Here is a 19,836-nt window from a genome sequence, read left to right on the forward strand (position 1 = left end):
TGGTTTCAATGCTGAGTTATACCTTCTATTCCTACCAGCACTAATCTGCCACTATGGTAACTTCTCAGTTGGATAAATATATCAAACAAAAAGCATCTCTACATGCTAGGAACATGTCTTCGTCATGTAGTACACAATTATCTCAGGACTGGAAGACGGAGACTTGGGCTCATTTATGTCCTCAACAGTTAAGAGACCTAAGGCAATGTACTTTCTCTCTCATGTATAAGGTAAGAGAGGGAAGGAGGGAAGTGTGATTCTCTATGATCCCTGCCATTTATAATTCTTATTCTACAGTTAAAAACATGAGGATCAGAAAAAGTGAATTTTAGATGTTAAACCCTCACACCCAGAGGTCAAGGATCCTTGGAGACACTGGCAAGAAATCTGGTATGGGTGGGGCAGGTCGAGAGAAGCACAGTTAGAAAGCTCAGGGCTTATAGAGAAACTGAGGGATCAGAAAGTACAAAGAAATTTAGAGAAAAGGAACTGTAAAGGGGCTCTAAGAATGCCAGCTGAGGTTATTTTTGGCCAAGAAATAAAGATTAACACAGTGCAGAGTTCAAAGGAGATACTGAGGCAGGGTTCTGGTGTCTTATAAATCCAACCATTTTGGCTCAGACCTGAAGGCAGCTGACGCTCTAGAAAGAAAAGCATTTCATTCCCCTCAGTGAATCAAGGTAAATGAAAAAAAAAAATAACTTCCACCTGAGACGGAATGGTGGAAGAGAGAAGCAAGACTAAAAACTGACTTACATGTGACACCAAACAAGGTTGTAAATGTAATTTATCTAATTTGTAAGTGGCCCATAATCCCTCCCTAAAACCATCAGGAAATACTGTGTGGGCTTCCAATAGAGATGAAGGAAAGAACTGTGAATCATGGGAAGATAATCTATCTCTGAAAGAGACTCATAAAATAACACTCTCGCCATGGAAGTAGAGAGGAAGCAGTTAGGGACCCTTCTCCCTGCTGCCTCCCACTCAAGAGAGGGACGCACACACAGCCCAGCACGGCCCTCTGACTATTCCCTGACTCACCCCCACAATCACAATGAGCCCCTCAGCACACCCTCCGTGAGCAGCCAAATCACTCAAGGATGTTTTTCCCTCGTGATTAGCGTCCTGCCCTTGAGGAAGCACTGATGTCTCCAGGCAGGAAAGGACCTGGCCTCCCGGTCACAGTAGGCCAGGGTGATGGTAACAGAGGATTGAGCTTCAGATTGGGAGCTTGGATCTTGAAAGCAAAATTAGTCCAAGGACCTGCACTTGGACCTAGATGTCCTCTGCAGAAGGAACAAAGAGCAGTGTGACAAGGGCTGATAAACAGATCTCCCAACTGAAGCCCAATGTGGAAAGAGAGATAAGTAGCAGACAGGAAATGAGACTTAAACTCTTATACATCATGAACAAAAAAAGGAAAGCTGATTTCCAGTGAGCTCAAATTCTCTCTTCCAAGCCCCATTCTTCCCCACCCCAAGAAACTGCTCAGAGGGACTTTTTATGAAACAGTGGAAGGGAGGCTGGTGTGTGCACATGCATGTGCATGCACACGTGTACATGTGTCTCATTAATACAAAAATAGTTTTTTAAAAAACTGGGGCATAGAAGCTAACCTCAAAAGATCACTTTAAAGAGCTCACCATTAGAGATCTACAATGAAGGCAAGTTACTAATAAAAAAACAAAATTGGCAAATCACAGATTCCTTATTAGGATCTGAACAGAGAACCCACAGAGTCAAAGCAGCAAACACTGGCTAGGAACAGACTGGGGGCTCTGACCCCTCCATGCTGGTGAGCAGTGTTAGAAACTTCAGGTTCAAAATAAAATAATTTTTACAGAACTCATACAAATACACATGCTTTTGCACATTAAAAAACACCGTAGCCTTAATAGCTGCACATTCTAAATACCAACTACATGCCTCCCCACCTGTTATTGTCTTCCTTGAGATAGTACTTATCTCCCCTACTCTGCTGTTAAACCAATGCTGCTATCATTTCTTCCAAAAAGTCTTTATTCTTTCCACTTGACACAGTTTACATTGTTTAGTAATGGGGAAAAGGAAGTATTCTAGACTGAGGTTTAAGTCTCAAACCTTCTAGCATCTACTATGTAAGAAGCACTGTGCTTCTAAGCATCCTCTTACTAAAGAATAAAATAAATCTTAAAAGAAAAAAAATCCTGTCCTCACTCCCCACAGTGTTCTATGTGTCTTGCATGAGGTGTGTGCTGCTGCCTCCTTTAGATAGGTGTGCTCCCTGTGGAGCAGAATCTGGCGACTCTGACGCCTCTCCTCTCTTTAGTCCCATCAGCCACCCTCGAAAGCACACACTATACAAAGTTCTTTCCTATAAAGAGGAATAAAGATCCCCCACGGTTTTCAGACATTACCTGTCTATCCTCCAAGGATCCTGTAATTTCCTACTTTTCCCAAGAATTAGCTGCCTGAGATGTGGAAAATCAACGACTACCTGGGTCAGCTTCAGGGTGCTCCTGGCTCTCTGGCCGACAATACTTTCCGAATGCCTCCTCCTTAGGAATGTCGGGGTAGAGATAGACCAGTGGAGACACCAGGATGTTGGTGGCATCCATGATCTTATAGCCCATGATGATTTCAGCAAATGACATGTTGTTCAGCTGCTGCTTGGTATATGGTTCTACAGACTGGATCTGGGTCTTACCTGTCATGAGATATGGGAAGAAAAGATAATGGCACCTTTGGCTAGTAATCTCAGAGGAAACATTACCTAATTAACCTTCCTCGAGAGGTGAAGACTTATGCCAACTCAAAGCTTGAGACCTTCAATATTCTGCCCAGTGGCCAGGCATAGTGGAAATACTAGGCTGGCTTCTGAAGCAGCAATTCAATTGAGTCATAGGCAATAAACTTGCATAACTACTTGCATAAGATGTATTAAGGTAAAAAAAAAAAGGGATGAAGAAAAAAATTTAAATCACAAATTTCTAGGTAAATATCAGCCACTGGAGCAAGCAAAACAAAACTGGCAAACAAATCTTTCAGTGGGAAGAAATTTAGAGACAAGAAAAAGTTACCCGAACGTGTTTTCTAAGGCTAAGTAAGACAGGAGAGCCCAAGGCCACCTCTGCTCACTAGAGGGCAGTAGGTGCCTGAAACCAGCAGCAGCTATGGCAGAAACAGCAACGGCCACCAGATGGGGTGGGTGAGGGCCAAGCTTACCACTGATGTCCTTCTCTACCCATGTGAAGGTGACTCCTCCTTCTTTGCTGCTTTCACTGAATCTTAGCAGGAAGGTGCCTGGGGGCTTGGTGCTCAAAATGGCCCGCTCCCTCTCCTTACTGATGAAGCCCATTATGTACCTGGAACCAGAGAGGGGTAATAACATTTGGGTTACGAGGGTATTCCTTGCCACTGGCTTGCTGAAAGAGCACAGTGACTTGGCTGTACCTGTGCACTCTCTGCCAGACAGACGCCTTTCAACTCACCCTTCATTCCAAAGGGCCAGGATGTACTTTTTCACAAGGTCAATAATATTGTCCAGCCAGACCCAGAACGAGAAACCCTTGCCAGCCATGTTTTCCTGGAGAAAAGAATAATGGGAAAGTCAGGTGTACCACCACCCCAGCCTTTTCTCCTGCCTGTTGGAATGAGAGTTCAAGACCTTCAGGTCCAGCACCCTGCCCCCCTCCCCAAGGTAACCACACAGGTAAGCACTCTCCCGCTCCCAAGAGGTAGCCACAAGGATTTAACAAGTTTGCTTACTTTGCAAAATTTAGCCCATGTGATCTGACACCCTGAATAGTTCACACCAGGTCCTGAAGGGGGAGAAAAAATGTAGTATAACTTTCAGCTTTGAATCAAGACCTTATTTCTTAAAATAAAACAACACACACATATTTGTTTCATACTGGGTCATGAAACCACTGGCTTTCATGTATTTGAGTGTTGTCATACCTGTACACACACACATATACACACCCAACCCCATCATTTGGACCCACTCGAGCTGCTTTTTGCGCAGCAGAGGTGGTGGAGAATCCAGCAAATCCCAGTGTCCCCTGTTCTTCCAAGCCTCATGAGGTGTACTTCAAACAAGCAACACACGTTTGTGCATTTGGCAGGAACACAGGACATAGCTACCTATAATCCAGGTAGCACATAAAGTATTCTCTAGAATTTTTTTCCAGGGACAAAAGTAAAAACAAGCCTACAATTTATTGAAGAAACAGGGAATGCCAAGCCTTTAGCTTTGCTTTCTAACATGCACTTAAAATATCTCCCTAAGGTTAGATGAAATAGTACCCTGGAAGGGTGAGGGAGACAGACTCTAAGAGAAAAAATAAATCTGCCTCCCACCTCACAAAATGGGTCACCAGGATGCAAACTTCCTCCTAGTCCTAATTCCCCACCCCAGTGGCTTCATTTTCTGGCATCAGCACAGTGCCTTGCTCCAAGTAGATGCTCAGTAAAAATTTCTTGAGTGAAGAGCCCCATGGGCAGATTCCTGTTATGAGGAGGGCAGGGAGAAGAAGAGGTAAAACGCTGACCTAAGAGCTTTTCTGCCAGCGTAGTCAGCTGCTCAATGCTCAGCCCTCGCTTTGTAGTGGAGGAGAACTGCCAGCTCAGCACCTCAGCTACTTGATCCCAGGTTCCAATGGGGGGCTTGGTGAAAAAGTTGACGTTCTATTGAAAAAAACAACAACAACACAATACATGTGCTAATTTAGATGACAGGGTGGTACTTAATGACCTGCACTAGGTACCCGCAACATCCACCAAGCTGCGAGAAGTCACCAGAGAGTGCCGTTTTATACAGGATGGGGCACTAACCTTGGGGTTGTTGGTCAGCATGTTATACCACAGGATGGAAGCCCAGGCATTGGGCATCTGGCAAATGTTGGAAATCACCACAACCGGCAAGGAGTGGGTCTGTGGAATAAGTGGGGAATGAGTTAGGGAGGCAGAGGGACTCTAACAGTTTCAAAAAATCTTTTCACCCGGATCACACGTGGAAAATTAAAGGAGGCATGTGACTGAGCAGCTCTCCACCCAGAGTGGAAAGAATGCCCAAGAGCGACCTATGGGACTTGGGTTACTGTCTGACTGTAACCATTAATTTGTAAAATCTGACTTTCTCACACAGTCCCATTTATAAAACTTAGACGGGAAAGCTATATATTCCAATTAAACAGAAAGGTCCCAGGAATAAAAGACTTATGCCTGATTTTTCAGGTATACCTTAATTTAAAAATCAAGAAAGTTGGGCAAAGAACATTTAAATGCCATGATTTTCTATATATATATATTTTAAATGGCTATTTAAAGACTATTTTACTGAAATCTTGTAAAAATCACCCACAAGCAATTTTTAAATAGATTTTCATTCAAGTTTGCTTAAACCTGAATATAGATCTTTTAAACACTCAAGCAACTTGACCTCGATTCTATTGCAGAACTCACCTCCAGGTCAATCTTGAGGCCTTGGTGATACACCTCTGTCTCAAAGGTGATCAGGTGCAGCTCCTCAGTCACAATCAGGGAGGCCTAAGATAACAAGAAAGAATCTCTGCCTCAGAGAATGGCATTAGGTCCTAAGAGCAACAGCTGAGGAACATGACATGGCACCGCCTCACAAGAGTAAGAAGGGCACTTTACCAGGCTGCCAGGGAAGAGCCACCCAGGACGCAACTCGCATCACAGCTCTTGTCAATACTAACTCTCCAGTGCTCTGACCCTTAACCTCATCTTCTATTCTCCCTTTCCCTCCTCCCTCAGAAGTGACCACGATTTTGTCTTTTGGGATTACCATTTTCTACCTTTATAGTTGTTTTTTGTTTGTTCGAAACTATATTTATATCTCTGAACAATGTACATATTGTCTAAGTTTTGGGTATTTGTGAATCTTACACTTATGGTATCATACTGTGTATTCTTCTCTGACTTTTTACTTGATATAAAATGTATCCAGGTGGTTGTGTGTATATACACAATTTATTCATTTTTAAAACTCCACTGTATGATGAGTATTCCATTGTATGATGACTGTATCACAAATCATTTATCTACTCTAGTGTTGAAGGGTATTTACTGGGGTTGTATTTAGAGCTCACAAATATGCTTGTCACGTGCAAAGATTTCTCTACTGTACAGTCCTGGAAGTGGCACTGCTGGGTTATAGGCTACATAACCCCAGAAAGTGTATATATGTTCATTTTTATAATGTGAAATTGTTTTCTAAAGCAACTCCTACCAGCAGTACAATGACCTTATTTTGAACAAGAGCTATCAATTGATTCCCAGAAACAGTTCTATCTCCCCTTTAAAATTATTTTTTAAGGAAGTATTGGGGATTGAACCCAGGACCTTGTACATGGGAAGCAAGTGCTTAACTACTGAGCTAAATCCGCCCCCTGATGAGAGTTGTTCTTTTATTTTTTTCCCATTTGTTTGTTTTTAGGAGGTACCAGAAATTGAACCCAGAACCTCATACATGGGAAGCAGGCACTCAGCCATTTGAGCTACATCCACTCCCCACAATTTTTTTTTTTTTTAGGTACTGGGGCTTGGGATTGAACCTGGGGCTCAAACACTGAGCCACACTGGTTCCCCTGAATTGGTTTTTCGTTTTTTTTGGAAGCACTGGGAACTGAATCCAGGACCTCCTGTGTGGGAAGCAGGTGCTCAACTGCTTGAGCCACACCCACTTCCCACAATTCATATATATATATTTTAAGGATTTATTTATTTCTCCCCCCTCCCTCTATTGTCTGCTTTCTGTGTCCATTCACTATGTGTTCTTCTGTGTCTACCTGTATTCTCACTAGGCGGCTCTGGGAACTGATCCTGGGACCTTCTGGAGTGGGAGAGAGGTAATCATTCTCTTACACCACCTCAGCTCCCCATTCTGCTACATCTCTTACTGTCTCTCTGCTATTTCTCTTTTTGTTGCATCATTTTGCTGCATCAGCTCTCAGTGTTGGCTGGCACTCCTGTGCAGGGCAGCACTCCATGTGGGCCAGCACTCTGCGTGGGCCAGTTTGCCTTCACCAGGAGGCCCTTGGTATCAAGCCCTGGACTTCCTGTATGGTAGTTGGGAGCCCACTTGCTTGAGCCACACGTGCTTCCCCCACAATTCTTCTTTTTTTTAAGATTTATTTATTTCTCCCCCCCACCCCAGTTGTCTGCTCTCTGTGTCCATTCGCTGTGTGTTCTTCTGTGACCGCTTCTATCCTTATCAGCAGCACCGGCAATCTGTGTGTGTGTGTGTGTGTGTGTGTGTGTTTTATTTATTTATTTATTTATTACTTACTTACTTATTACTTATTTCTCTCCCCTTCTGCCCGACCCCAGTTGCTGTTCTCTGTGTCTATTTGCTGCGTCTTCTTTGTCTGCTTCTGTTGTTAGCGGCACGGGAATCTGTGTTTCTTTTGGTTGCGTCATCTTGTTGTGTCAGCTCTACATGTGTGCAGCGCCATTCCTTGGCAGGCTGCACTTTTTTTCGCACTGGGTGGCTCTCCTTATGAGGTGCACGCCTTGTGCTCCCCTACATGGGGGACACCCCTGTGTGGCACTGCACTCCTTGTGCACATAAGCAATGCGCATGGGCCAGTTCCACACGGGTCAAGGAGGCCCAGGGTTTGAACCACGGACCTCCCATGTGTAGACAGACACCCTAACCACTGGGCCAAGTCTGGCGCCTGTGTTTCTTTTTGTTGCATCATCTTGTTGTGTCAGCTCTCCATGTGTACTTTGCCATTTTTTCGCAGGCTGCACTTTCTTTTGCGCTGGGCGGCTCTCCTTACAGGGCGCACTTCTTGCACATGGGGCTCCCCTACATAGGGGACACCCCTGCGTGGCAGGGCACTCCTTGCGTGCATCAGCACTGTGCATGGGCCAGCTCCACATGGGTCAAGGAGGTCCGGGGTTTGAACCGTGGACCTCCCATGTGGTAGGCAGACGTCCTATCCATTGGGCCAAGTCCGCTCCACCCAATTCATTTTTAAATACTTTTTTTCTGAAAGTAACACATGTTCCATTTAAAGTGCAAATATTACAGAGATAGTACAGAGTAGATTCAAATACCAACAACAGCACTGATATGTAAGCACTGCTTGGTTGGTAGCCAAGAATTTTTTAATGCTTACATGAATATACATAAAACAGTTTGCAGTGTATTTTTAAAACAAAAATACTAACATACTACTCAAATTATTCTGTATTTCACTTTTTTCTAAACAAATATGCTACATTCACTTTCCTATATCAATCCATAGAAACTACCTCACTTTTCATTGCTGTCAAGTTTTGTTCTAATTGTTGTTTATTTTTTTTTAAAAGGTCTGGGGAGCAGATGGGGGCTCACGTCACTGGGCACCTCACTCTTAAATGGGAGGTCCCAGGTTTGGTGCCTGGTGCCTCCTAAAAAGAAGACAAGCAGACAAAGAACAGACAAAGAGAGCAGACAGGGAAACAGATGGGGCTCAACTAACTGGGCTCCTATCTACCACATAGGAGGTCCAGGGTTCGATGCGAGGGCCTCCTGGTGAGGGCAAGCTGGTCCATGCAGCAAGCTGGCCCACGTGAAGTGCCAGCCCATGCGGAATGCCACCCTGCACAGGAGTGCTGGCCGACACAGAGAGGTGACACAGCAAGATGATGAAACAAGAGACAGAGGGGACAGAAAATAAGAAGACATAGCAGAACAGGGAGTTGAGGTGGCGCAAGAGAGTAATAGCCTCTCTCCAGCTCCGGAAGGTCCCAGGATCAGTTCCTGGAGCGCCTAATGAGAATACTAGCAGACACAGAAGAACACAGTGAATGGACATAGAGAGCAGACAACAGGGGGAATGGGGAGGGGGGAGAAGAAATTTTAAAAAATAGATCTTTAAAAAAAAAGAGAGGGAAGAGGATTTGGCCCAGTGGTTAGGGCGTCCGTCTACCACATGGGAGGTCCACGGTTCAAACCCTGGGCCTCCTTGACCCGTGTGGAGCTGGCCCATGCACACTGCTGATGCGTGCAAGGAGTGCCGGCCGTGCCACGTAGGGGTATCGCCACACAGGTGTCACCACGCAGGGGTGCCCCACCTGCAAAGAGTGTACTCCGTAAGGAGGGCCACCCAGCGTGAAAGAAAGTTCAGCCTGCCCAGGAATGGCACCGCACACACGGAGAGCTGACACAAAACAAGATGACAGCAGCAACAACAACAACAAAAAGAAACACAGATTTCCGTGCCGCTGATAACAACAGAAGTGGACAAAGAACACGCAGCAAATAGACACAGAGAACAGACAACTGGGGCGGAGGGGGTGGGGAGAGAAAGGGAGAGAAATAAATAAATAAATCTTTAAAAATTAAAAAAAAATTAAAAAAAAAAAAGAGAGCAGATAGTGAGCACAAACAACAAGGGGGTGTGTGTGAATAAATAAATAAAAATAAATCTTTAAAAAAAAGGTCTGCCATATTTTAGAGAAGGAAAAAAAGGCTCTGGGGATAGAAAGCATACAAACATAAGAAAGAAGAGTGTCAAAAGTTTTTAAAAAGACTGAAAACTAGTTTTTAATCACAGTCACATTTACCTAATAAAAAAAGTGTTTCCCTGACCAAAACTGCCTCCACTCTATGATCCCTCTTCTTACTCGTGAGTTCAGGAGAGTGATTCACTCACTTCTTCACTAAGAATTCAATAATCTGAACCAGTGAGGCAGAGTAGAAATGAGGGGGATAAAGAACAAGAGAAGTTTTGCTCTTCAGTTGAGTTAAACATTTTTCAAAAAGATGTGTACATTTACACCTTTTATCCCACCTCAGTGAGACAAAGAGGGCACCAAAAATGGATCCAAACAGTGTGCCCTTGCTGGTAGAAGTTGGGAAGGGAATTTGGAAAGCCCCAGGCAAGGCGGGAAGCTTCTTTTCTACCAAATGGGTGTGGCTACCTACCCAACAAGGGACTTTCCTTAGTGATGAACTAACTCCCGGGACAAGCAAGAAAATGCTCTGAGTCAGAGAATTCCAAGGTATATGAGATTTCTCATCATGTCACTTGGTCCATGGGGAACTTTTCTGAATCTCTAGATCAGAAATAGCAGGCAATTCTACGCAGTAAGGAGGATGCTCTTCTCTCTCCCTCAAAGAAAACCCTCCCAGGTGGTTTTCACCCCCAACAAAACTTACATCACAATTGGCACGACCCCCATTTCCACACCTTTGCTCCCTCAGGGTCTGTAAGAAAAACAAAAAGCACCTCTGTCATAAGCTTCTGCCCTTACCACTCACAATGCATTTTCCCTTCATAAAGGGAAGTCTAGGCTTCTCCTACGTACCAAGTGTTTGAATTCTGCAGAGAGGCTGCCATTGTTGGACTCTTCCATGTTCATCACTTTTGTGTTTGTGCCCAGAATGTTAAATTTCCGGGATCTAAATCACAGGAGAAAAACCAACCACAGAGGTTACTGAGTGGCCAGAGAATAAAGTTAGACTGTTTTAAACAGAACCAAAGGAAGCTTCTAGGATGAACTTACCCTCTGAGAGCCGCAACATCACCAGAGTCTCTGTTAAGAACACAAATTGTTAATAAAAAAGGTAACATATTTCTTCAAAAGCTTACTGTCATAGAACTGTACAACACAAAGAGTGGGGAGAAAAGCCTATTCTGACTACCTATTATTTACTGATGGGAAAACCATTGTGCTCCCAGAAATTTCTTTAACCTATTCAATGACATTTTACATGTGAAATAAAACCCTGTATCTGCTTATGTAGTGGACACAGTTGGGTGCCTACCTGCCTAGCCCTAGCCCTAGCCCCAGCCCCAGCCCCAGCCCCAGCCCCAGCCCCAGCCCCAGCCCCAGCCCCAGGGCATTCTGACCATTTAAGTCCATGAGAACACAGCCTGCCAGTTGTGTGGGTGAGGACAGGACCTATATTGTCTCAAACAGATTGAATGGGAGGAATTATATTCCAGGCTGCATTTATATTCCACATCTTCTGCTGAACAAGAGCAAGGAAGAATGTAGCCTTAACTGCTACAAGCAACCATGTTTCAACCCAGAGGGGAACTTTTTACAGAGCAGGTGATGCTGATGATGGCAGTGAAGAGAGGCAGAAGATCCTGGGTCCTTGATGACATCAATGAGTCATTGATCTCATCATTGCAACATGTCCCAACTCTGCATTTCCAGTTACTCTGCGTTGGAAATTTCCTTATTATTTAAATCACACTGGGTTTTCTATACAGGTCTACTGTTACACACAACTCAGAGCAACCTATTGAATATAGCTAGAAATATTTTTCCCAGATTGTTCACTCTCTTTTAAGTCTATGTTTTGGAATAAAATAGCTTTTCATATAGCCACATTTCTGGCTTTCCTTACTATTTTGGGAGATGTTTAAAAAGTCCTTCTCAGAACTCTGCTATATACTTAACTGTGCTTTTAGAATTAAGAACTGCTTAAAATATTATATTCTATGTGGGTTTACAGATTAAAATTGATCATTCAGAAAACATTTTTTATATACCACATTTCAGAACATAATAGAACTCATTATCAGGAAGTTCTCCCTCATGTCTAGATTTTCTTCTTTTTTCCCTTAACATCAGTTTTTTGTATTGCAGCTTTGAGATATAACAAATAATAAAATGTATTATTTGATAAAGTCTGATATACATACAGATACTATCCACACCTGTGAAACCATCAGCATAGCCAAGATAATGAACGTATCCATCACCCCCAAAAGTTTCCTCAGCCCACTTATAATCTTTTTCCCAATCCCACATCCCACACCACTCCACCCCTATCCCCAGGTAACCCCCGATATGCTTTCTATTACTACAGATTCATGTGCATGTCTAGAATTTCATATAAATGGAAACAAAGTTACGTATCCATTTTTTGTCTAGATTCTTTCACTCATGACAATTATATTAAGACCATCCATGTATTTGCATATATCAATAGTTCATTTCTTTTTATTGATGAGTAGTATTTCATTGACTGGATATACCATAATTTACCTATCTATTCACCTGTTAATGGACATTCACCTATTAATGGACATTTGAGTACAACTCTTTGTGTGGACATATGCTTTCACTTCTTGTGAGTTAATACATAGAAGTGAAATAGCTGGGTCATAGGATAGGTACATGCTTAACTTTTTAATAAACTGCAAAACAGTTTTTCAAAGTGGTTGTGCCATTTTGCCATTATATATATCCCTCCCCCTCCCTCCCATGGCTCCCTCATCTTCTCTCGTTCTCTGCACATTGTCTCTTTTTTCCTTCTTTAGGAGGCACCGGAAACTGAACCCAGGACCTCTCATGTGGGAGGTGGGCACTCAACTGCCTGAGCCACATCTGTTTCCCCACTTATGCTTTAAAGATATATTTTTTTAAACATGTGGAGTTTATTCCAATGGACTCCAAATACATTTACATGTTTTAAACAAAAGTATTTTTAAAAATTCAAACCCCTAAATCCAAGTTGTCCCAAAACCACTTACTAATTCACCTTTTCTTCATTGATTTGAAATATAATTTGAACATATATTAATTTCTTATATCAACTTGAGGTCCATTTCTGGACTTTTTATTTTAATGATCAGTTTACTCCTGCCCTAGTAACGTTATTTTAGTAACTGAAATGTTGTGATACATTTTAATATCTGTCAGGGCAGCTAACCACACTAACCCCTATTATTTTTATTTAAAAATTTACTATCAGGAAGCGGACTTGGCCCAGTGGATAGGGCGTCTGTCTACCACAGGGGAGGTCTGCGGTTCAAACCCCGGGCCTCCTTGACCCGTGTGGAGCTGGCCCATGTGCAGTGCTGATGCGCGCAGGGAGTGCCCTACCACGCAGGGGTGTCCCTGCGCAGGGGAGCCCCCCGCGCAAGGAGTGCGCCCCATAAGGAGAGCCACCCAGTGCGAAAGAAAGGGCAGCCTGACCAGGAATGGTGTCGCACACACACGGAGAGTTGACACAGCAAGATGATGCAACAAAAAGAAACACAGATTCCCATGCTGCTGACAACAACAGAAGCGGACAAAAATAAGAACACGCAGGGAACGGACACAGAGAACAGACAACTGGGGCGTGGAGGGGAAAAGGGGAGAGAAATAAATAAATCTTTAAAAAACAAAAACAAACAAGAAGCCAAACATAAGTAGACGTAAGTTTTATGGGAGGATGCACTATATAAGTTTTGACTACACTGATTGTCCATGGAAAGCAGAAATAGAATGATTACACAGTTATAACCAAGGAAATCCAGAGAGTACCTCTGAGCAGTTTAAAATCATAAGCCCCATGCCTTAGAGGAAATAAGTGGCTTCCAGAGCTCTAAACCTGGAAAACCCAATTTATGTAAGATAGCAAAAAGTATGCATACCCATTAAGAAAATTAGGTAAAATTAAAAAAAAAAAAAAAGTTAACTCTGGTGGTAAATGGCAGTTATGAAAAAATTAAAAATCCATATTTTCCAAATATTCTGTTTTATATAATGTGCATAAATTACATTTACAATGCAAAACTAAATAAAGAAAAAGAGGCACTGAAGGTCACAATAGCAATTTCAATTCAAATCTGTACCACTAGCTTATGGCTTTGTTCAGGCACATAAATGACAGCACATTGAAAACCTATGCTCACAAAATGAAGATCCCTGAATGGAGATAAAGTCTCTAAATTCAAATAATGTCTGTCAAGACTTCCAGGAAGAGGGGAGACTATAAATACACAGGACTTTCTTCTCTTCCAGAAAACAACTACAGGACAGGCTGAAATGGCCTGGAAAAAGCTGGACACCACCCAGAAGAAAGAGGGACAAAGAGGGGAATCATGACAGCAAAACGGTGAGTTGAAACCAGTGGCTGCTACTGCCAGCACCCTCCAGCACACTAAAGACACTTTAGAACTCTCAGGCCTCTGAGCTGGCTACAGACAAAGGGGGCTCCAGGTATCCACCGCCCCAGGAAAGGGGAGAGAGACACAGGCTAAGGCTAACTCAGTTTTGACCCACACATTTGGTCTGCTGTGTCCCAGGAGCCCTTCCAGGCCAGGCGAGGCCAGGCCATTGTCGGCCTTGGGAGCTGGCAAAGGACTAAAGAGATTTGGGACTAAAGCAATCCAACCCTCCCAATCTCCTTCTCTACTAGCTGGGACTGACTGTTGAGGACATAGAGGGGAATTATTTCCTACCCCAGAAAAGGGAGGGGGCTGCCAGCAAAGGTTGGAGAACTACCTCAGAAAAAGTTTGAATTATAAGGTTTACTTAGCCTTCAGGCAGGAACCTCTATCACACTGATTTGGTGGTCTGTGTTGCAGCAAACACACTCTGTCAAGGCACTGAACTGAGAGGTCTGCCAAAGAGTGCCATCTGTTGGCAGACCAAGGAAGTGCACATGAGAAAACTCAAAATAAGTAAGAAAGGCTTTTTTCCTGCCTTTATAGCCTCCCTCCCCAAGGATTTAGGATGCAGATCTGCAAATCATTACTGGGTCCAAAGTCCACTTTTGAGCAACTATAATTCTAATGATCCAGGTCAAACCAAGAGTCAAACAGCAGCAGAAACACATAACCTCTCACCAATAAAAGAGAAAAATTAAGCAGCTGAGTAAAGTATCATCCTAATAAGATGCCTAGACAGCAGCAAAAATTGCAAGTCATATTAAGAAAATGGAAGCCCTAGCTCAAGAAAAGGAATATATCAAAGCCCCAGAAGAGAGGCAGGATTTGAGATGACTAATTAATGAGATGCACACAAATTTCCAACATCAAATTAACGAGTTGACAGATATGGCTAAAGAAATAAACAACTTCAAGAAGACATGAGTGAGGACAAAGAATTTGAAGTCCTGAATAGAAAAGTGACAGAGCTCATGGGAATGAAAGACACAATAGGTGAGATAAAAAACACATTAGAGGCAAACAACAGCAGGCTCAAAATTATAGAAGAAAGAATAAGTGATACTGAAGACAGAACAGCTGAAATGGAAGAGAGAAAAGAATGGAAAAAATTAAGCAAGGGTTCAGGGAGTTGAACCATAACACAAAATGCAACAATATAGGTGTCTGGGAGTTTCAGGAGAAGAGAAGGGAAAAGGGGGCAGAAGAGTTTTTGAGGAAATAACAGCTGAAATTTTTCCCAACTCTCACAAAATAAATGAACTTACATGTTCAAGAAGGACAGCATACTCCAATCAATAGAAATGAGAACAACTTATTTTAAGACACATACTATTTAGAATGAAAAATGTCAAAGATAAAAGAGAAAATTCTGAGAGCAACAAGGGTGAAGCAGACCATCACATACAAGGCATGCCCAGTAAGACTTAGTGAGGATTTCTCATCAGAAACCATGAGGCAAGAAGACAATGGTATGATACAATTAGGATAATGAAAGAGAAAAAACTGCCAGTCGAGAATTCTTTATCCAGAAAAACTGTCCTTCAAATATGAAGGTGAGTATAAAATATTCACAAACAGAAACTAAGAAGGTTTGAAAAAGGATTCCACCTTTGTAGGAAATACTAAAGGAAGCCTTAGAGCCTAAGAGATAAAGACAGGAGACAGAGGCTTGGAGAAGAGTATAGAAGAACAGCAGAAAGGATAACCAAAAGAGTAAAAAGACAGAAGATATAATAGGACACATGAAAACCAAAGAATAAAATGATGGAAGTAAATAATGAATTTACTGTAATAATATTTAATGTGAATGGATTATAAACACCCCAATCAAAAGATATAGGTTGACAAAATGGAAAAAATAATGTCTTTCAAACTTCTCATTTGGAAAATCAAATAAGAGCTATATAGTTAGGAGTACTTACTTGTCAATGCATACTTTAATTTTAAGCTGATAATTTAACTCAGGGAATTTGACCAACAACCTGTTTCAAAAAAAAGAAAAAAATTTCTCAGCAAAGGGAAAAAAAATACATCTAGTTAAAGAAGTCACTAGGCTCCTCAGCAACCTCTAGTTGAAGAAATACAAAATTCACAGCTGTTCATTTCTAGGAATTGAATAAATCACCATCACAAATTCCTCCTCCAGCCAATGCCATTATTAATCTTAAATTAAGCATCACCCCTTTGGACCAAGAGGTAATGAATAGTGAGAACTAAGACCTTGAACAAAGTTGTGAGACATTCACAAATGGATAATAAAAGCCATTTCATGAGAAATCTTTTGGGAATACATGTTCTGCAACTCATATTCTTTCTATTAAACTTGAAACCCAATACCATACTAAGGTTCTGAGGGAGGATACTTCATTGTAGAGGGGTAAAATCTCAACATACCTGTTCTAACTTGAGTGTGAAAGCAACACTTCACCCCACAGACCCACTGGCCACCTGCCATGTGTTCTCTTAGCATCTCTAATACTAAGCCTTCCTCTTTCCTTTAAAATCCTTAAGAAAAAGTAGACTCAACGAATAGAGATCATTTTGCCTCACTTGGAGGGCAGAAGGTGAAGCTGTGGCTTAAGACTTTAGGCCCAGAATCATAAAACCATGTTTAGATAACCTCAAAAAAATTACTCCTCTTTGGTTTTTGACACCAGGATCAAATGTTCTTAGGCCAACAAATTCTATACCCACAATAGTACCACCCGTGATGCCTGAAAAGAACAAACATGGCCACCAATTCTGCCTCCACCCTGAATAAAATATCTACCAAAAGTGTATGTGCCATTGCCCACCTGACTTTCGTAGTGAACTGGACACCAGTCTTGATGACTAGGGGCCGGTCGGGATGCATGGGCATGCAGGGCTGCCGCTCAACCACAAAGGCACTGAAAGGGAAAGAGGACAGCAGGTCACAGACTGCTGCCATGTCCTGCTCCTCTGAAGTGAGTCAATCTTTCATTTAAGAATAGAATCTTTTATTAGACGAGGAAAGAGACAAGGATTTTAAATAACCTTTTCATTAAGTTTCTAAACAGCTCCACAATTCTCTCCTCCAGCATTGGCCGGTGCTGAACAATGGGGTCCCCTTTGTAGGAAACTTTTTGCTGTAACTCCTCTAGTTTCTTTATTTGTTGGCGGGTCTGAAGTTGAGATTCTGCTAATGAGGTTATCCTGCCAATAAAATAATCAGTTACTTAAGTGAGTGTAGCAGGTGAGCTGGAGAAGGAGAAGGGAATACCATAGGTATAAATACCACCCAATATCCTCTAACCTAAGAAATGGGCATTTGTCTTTTTTTATAAGCCCTTCCTATAATTTCAAATTTCAAAGAGGGGGGCTGGGCAGAGAAGGAGGAGGATCAAAGTTATACTACTAGGAGGCATTACTGGCAAGTAATCATTGGAAAGTGATATGGAGCCCAGATATGGAGAACATGAAATGTGGAATTTGGCACTCACTTTCTTCATCCCAACTTGTTCATGTACCAAAATGTGAGGACTGGGGAAACATAAGAGATTGCACAGTCCCAGAAGAAGGGCTTTAAGCCAGTTTTGCCACTCACTATCTGCAAGCCTGGCCAGGTCCCTTCACCATTATGGGCCTTAGTGTCCCCCTGGAAGACAGAAGGGGTTGAACTGCTTGATCTCCATGAGTCTTTTCAATGCCAATCTTCACTGGATCAAAGGACAGGAAATTGTGTTTCAAAATGCTGATAGCATGCACAGAGGAAAAAGTAGACAGGGAAACAAAGGCCTATTCCTAAAGAGAGTATTTGTGTCTCTTTGATGGTCAACCATTAGTTTAACAAAGACTCAAAGACCTCAAAGAAAGGAAGTGAAAGGAGTGGGAGAATAGGACAGCTGCATGGATTTCTGACTATTTCCTTTCTAGGAATTATACCCTCTCATTGCCAGAACTTAAGCTTTTTTGGTTCCCTGATAAAGAAATATTTAAACATTTTTTTCAGTATAAAAACTCTGGGTAAGTCAAGATATGAACAGCTATTCTCGTGTAGAGTTGTCCTAAGTTTCCAATTTCATGCTCCATGTATCTGGGCTCCCCTTCACTTTAAGTTTCTCATAGTTTAAGCTGGCACAACATGTTCAATATTGGGCCTTGCATGTTAAGGGTACTCAATAAAGATTTGCTAGGTGAATGAAAGTAAAAGAGCACATTACAGAAGATTCTACTGATGTAAAACATATAGATTTATACCTTTATGTGTGTCTGTGTGTAAATAAATGAATACATATATATAAAATGACAGATGTCTAGAACGAGGTTCACCAAAACTTCAACTGTATGTACCTCTGAATGATTATAGATTTTAAAGGTTTTTCCTCTCTATATTAATTTTCTGTATTTGAACTCTTTTCCTCCACAAAGAGCATGTATTATTTAGATTACTAAAATAACTAAATTTAAAAATTTAGTCTAAATACAGTGAAATTGAATGCTATATTTAAATTATTCAATAAATATATTTAAAATATAGTAACACAGATATTTTATTAAAAATGTGTTCAAATAAACTAAAAGCTTTAACTTTTGGACTAAATTTAAGTATGTAAAAGTCCCCGCTTTTGAGATATAGGTACAATTAAAAAGGACCTGTAGTTATCACATTTTAGCCCCACTTTCTGGAAGGAAATAAAAGGCTTCTACTTTGTCTTTTACCAGTTTTCTAGACGATCTAGGCAGATGTTGGGAGGGCCTCCAATGCAAGCAATCTGTTGCCTCCTCTTCCAGTCCGCCAGCTCTTCATCTGTGAGAGTTTTCTGTACATACTCCATAGCGGACAAAAGCCCCGCCAACTCGCTCACGATGCTCTAATTGGAAACCAAAACAAGGTGAGAAAACACTTCCTCAGAGTGTCATTAACCACATTCTTCAGTCAATTCCAAAGAAAGAACTTATCAGACACCAAGCAAGTTCTGTCACGAGATGCCGTTGTCCATCACCCACATGAGGGTGACCTGAAGGGGAAGTACACGATGCTCTTACCCTTCGCATCTGGTCTAGGGCAGTAAGCATCTGTTCTAGCTGCTGCATCTTCTGCCGGGTCACTGACTGGTTGTTTCCATTCAGATCCTGCATGTCTGTGAAGGAAGGAAAAACTCCTCAAGCTCTGGGAATATTGCTGTCCTGAGTAACTAGATTCCCTTAAGCACCAGGAGCCTCTGCCCCCCCGCCCTCCGAAGTCTGAACAGAGTCAAGACAAACAAGTTCTCAAACCCAAGTAACACAAACTCACTTTCTACTGAAGATTTTAATGTCTCTAATATTCACTTGCCTCCTTGACTCTTGAGGGTTTTATAGTTGAAATCAAAGTCATCCTGGAGATTCTCTACCACTTTCATTTTCTGTTCTAGATCCTGTTTAAAACAAACAAAAATTATTGAAGTAAAAAAAGATTTCCCTCGGCAAAGGGAAAAGAAAATTTCTGAAAATTAAAACAAAGCCATAAACCTCCCCCAATATTCCCAAGAAAAGGCCTCCTGCCCAAGAGGAGGGGCTTCACTTCACCTGTACTCTCTTCCGAACATCCTGCAGGTGCTGCTCCAACATCTGCTGCTTCTCCGTCACCACAGCAGCTGTGGGGTGGTTGGCCTGGCCTCCTTGCTACCAAAAACAATGAATCCACACACACATGAACACGAGATGTGGGGAGAAAAGTACCTCTATCCAGTCTCCACTCCACCCCACCTACCCTTCCTGTTTGCTGTGAAACGCTGCTGCCAGCATGAAGGGAAGGAAAACAGAAGTAGCAAGGCCAGGCACTATAATTGGCAGTTAAGTAGCAGTAAGTTTCTGGTGCTGTCAACTGTGGTGCCAGGGAAGCTGTCACATAATTTTACCTGTGTTGGTGGCTTCTTACCTACAGACATATTACAGACCCACTCTATGCAGACTATGTAATGCACTGGGAGACCACATG

The 19,836-nt window shown here is 42.2% G+C and overlaps 1 protein-coding gene across 15 annotated transcripts in view; it reads right to left on the reverse strand.

Annotated features, from left to right (window-relative positions):
• The window catches only part of STAT3 (signal transducer and activator of transcription 3), a 69,396-nt gene that overhangs the window by 3,698 nt on the left and 45,862 nt on the right, over positions 1-19,836 (reverse strand). For 8 of the 15 annotated variants that reach the window (XM_004472451.4, XM_023582782.2, XM_004472449.4 and 5 more), the window contains 17 exons: positions 19,425-19,520; positions 19,192-19,273; positions 18,903-18,997; positions 18,576-18,727; positions 16,911-17,069; positions 16,691-16,783; positions 15,818-15,877; positions 10,504-10,533; positions 10,306-10,399; positions 10,157-10,204; positions 5,446-5,529; positions 4,816-4,914; positions 4,533-4,668; positions 3,748-3,800; positions 3,471-3,565; positions 3,205-3,344; positions 2,474-2,686 (listed from right to left, as the gene is read on the reverse strand). In XM_004472451.4, coding sequence (XP_004472508.1) covers positions 2,474-2,686; positions 3,205-3,344; positions 3,471-3,565; positions 3,748-3,800; positions 4,533-4,668; positions 4,816-4,914; positions 5,446-5,529; positions 10,157-10,204; positions 10,306-10,399; positions 10,504-10,533; positions 15,818-15,877; positions 16,691-16,783; positions 16,911-17,069; positions 18,576-18,727; positions 18,903-18,997; positions 19,192-19,273; positions 19,425-19,520 — 1,729 coding nt within the window. The remainder of the gene's footprint in view (positions 1-2,473; positions 2,687-3,204; positions 3,345-3,470; positions 3,566-3,747; positions 3,801-4,532; positions 4,669-4,815; positions 4,915-5,445; positions 5,530-10,156; positions 10,205-10,305; positions 10,400-10,503; positions 10,534-15,817; positions 15,878-16,690; positions 16,784-16,910; positions 17,070-18,575; positions 18,728-18,902; positions 18,998-19,191; positions 19,274-19,424; positions 19,521-19,836) is intronic. The other 7 variants (XM_058284275.1, XM_058284276.1, XM_004472450.5 and 4 more) reach the window with 1 other exon arrangement.

This window comes from Dasypus novemcinctus, chromosome 21, assembly GCF_030445035.2.
Source record: "Dasypus novemcinctus isolate mDasNov1 chromosome 21, mDasNov1.1.hap2, whole genome shotgun sequence".
NCBI classification, from domain to species: Eukaryota; Metazoa; Chordata; class Mammalia; order Cingulata; family Dasypodidae; genus Dasypus; species Dasypus novemcinctus.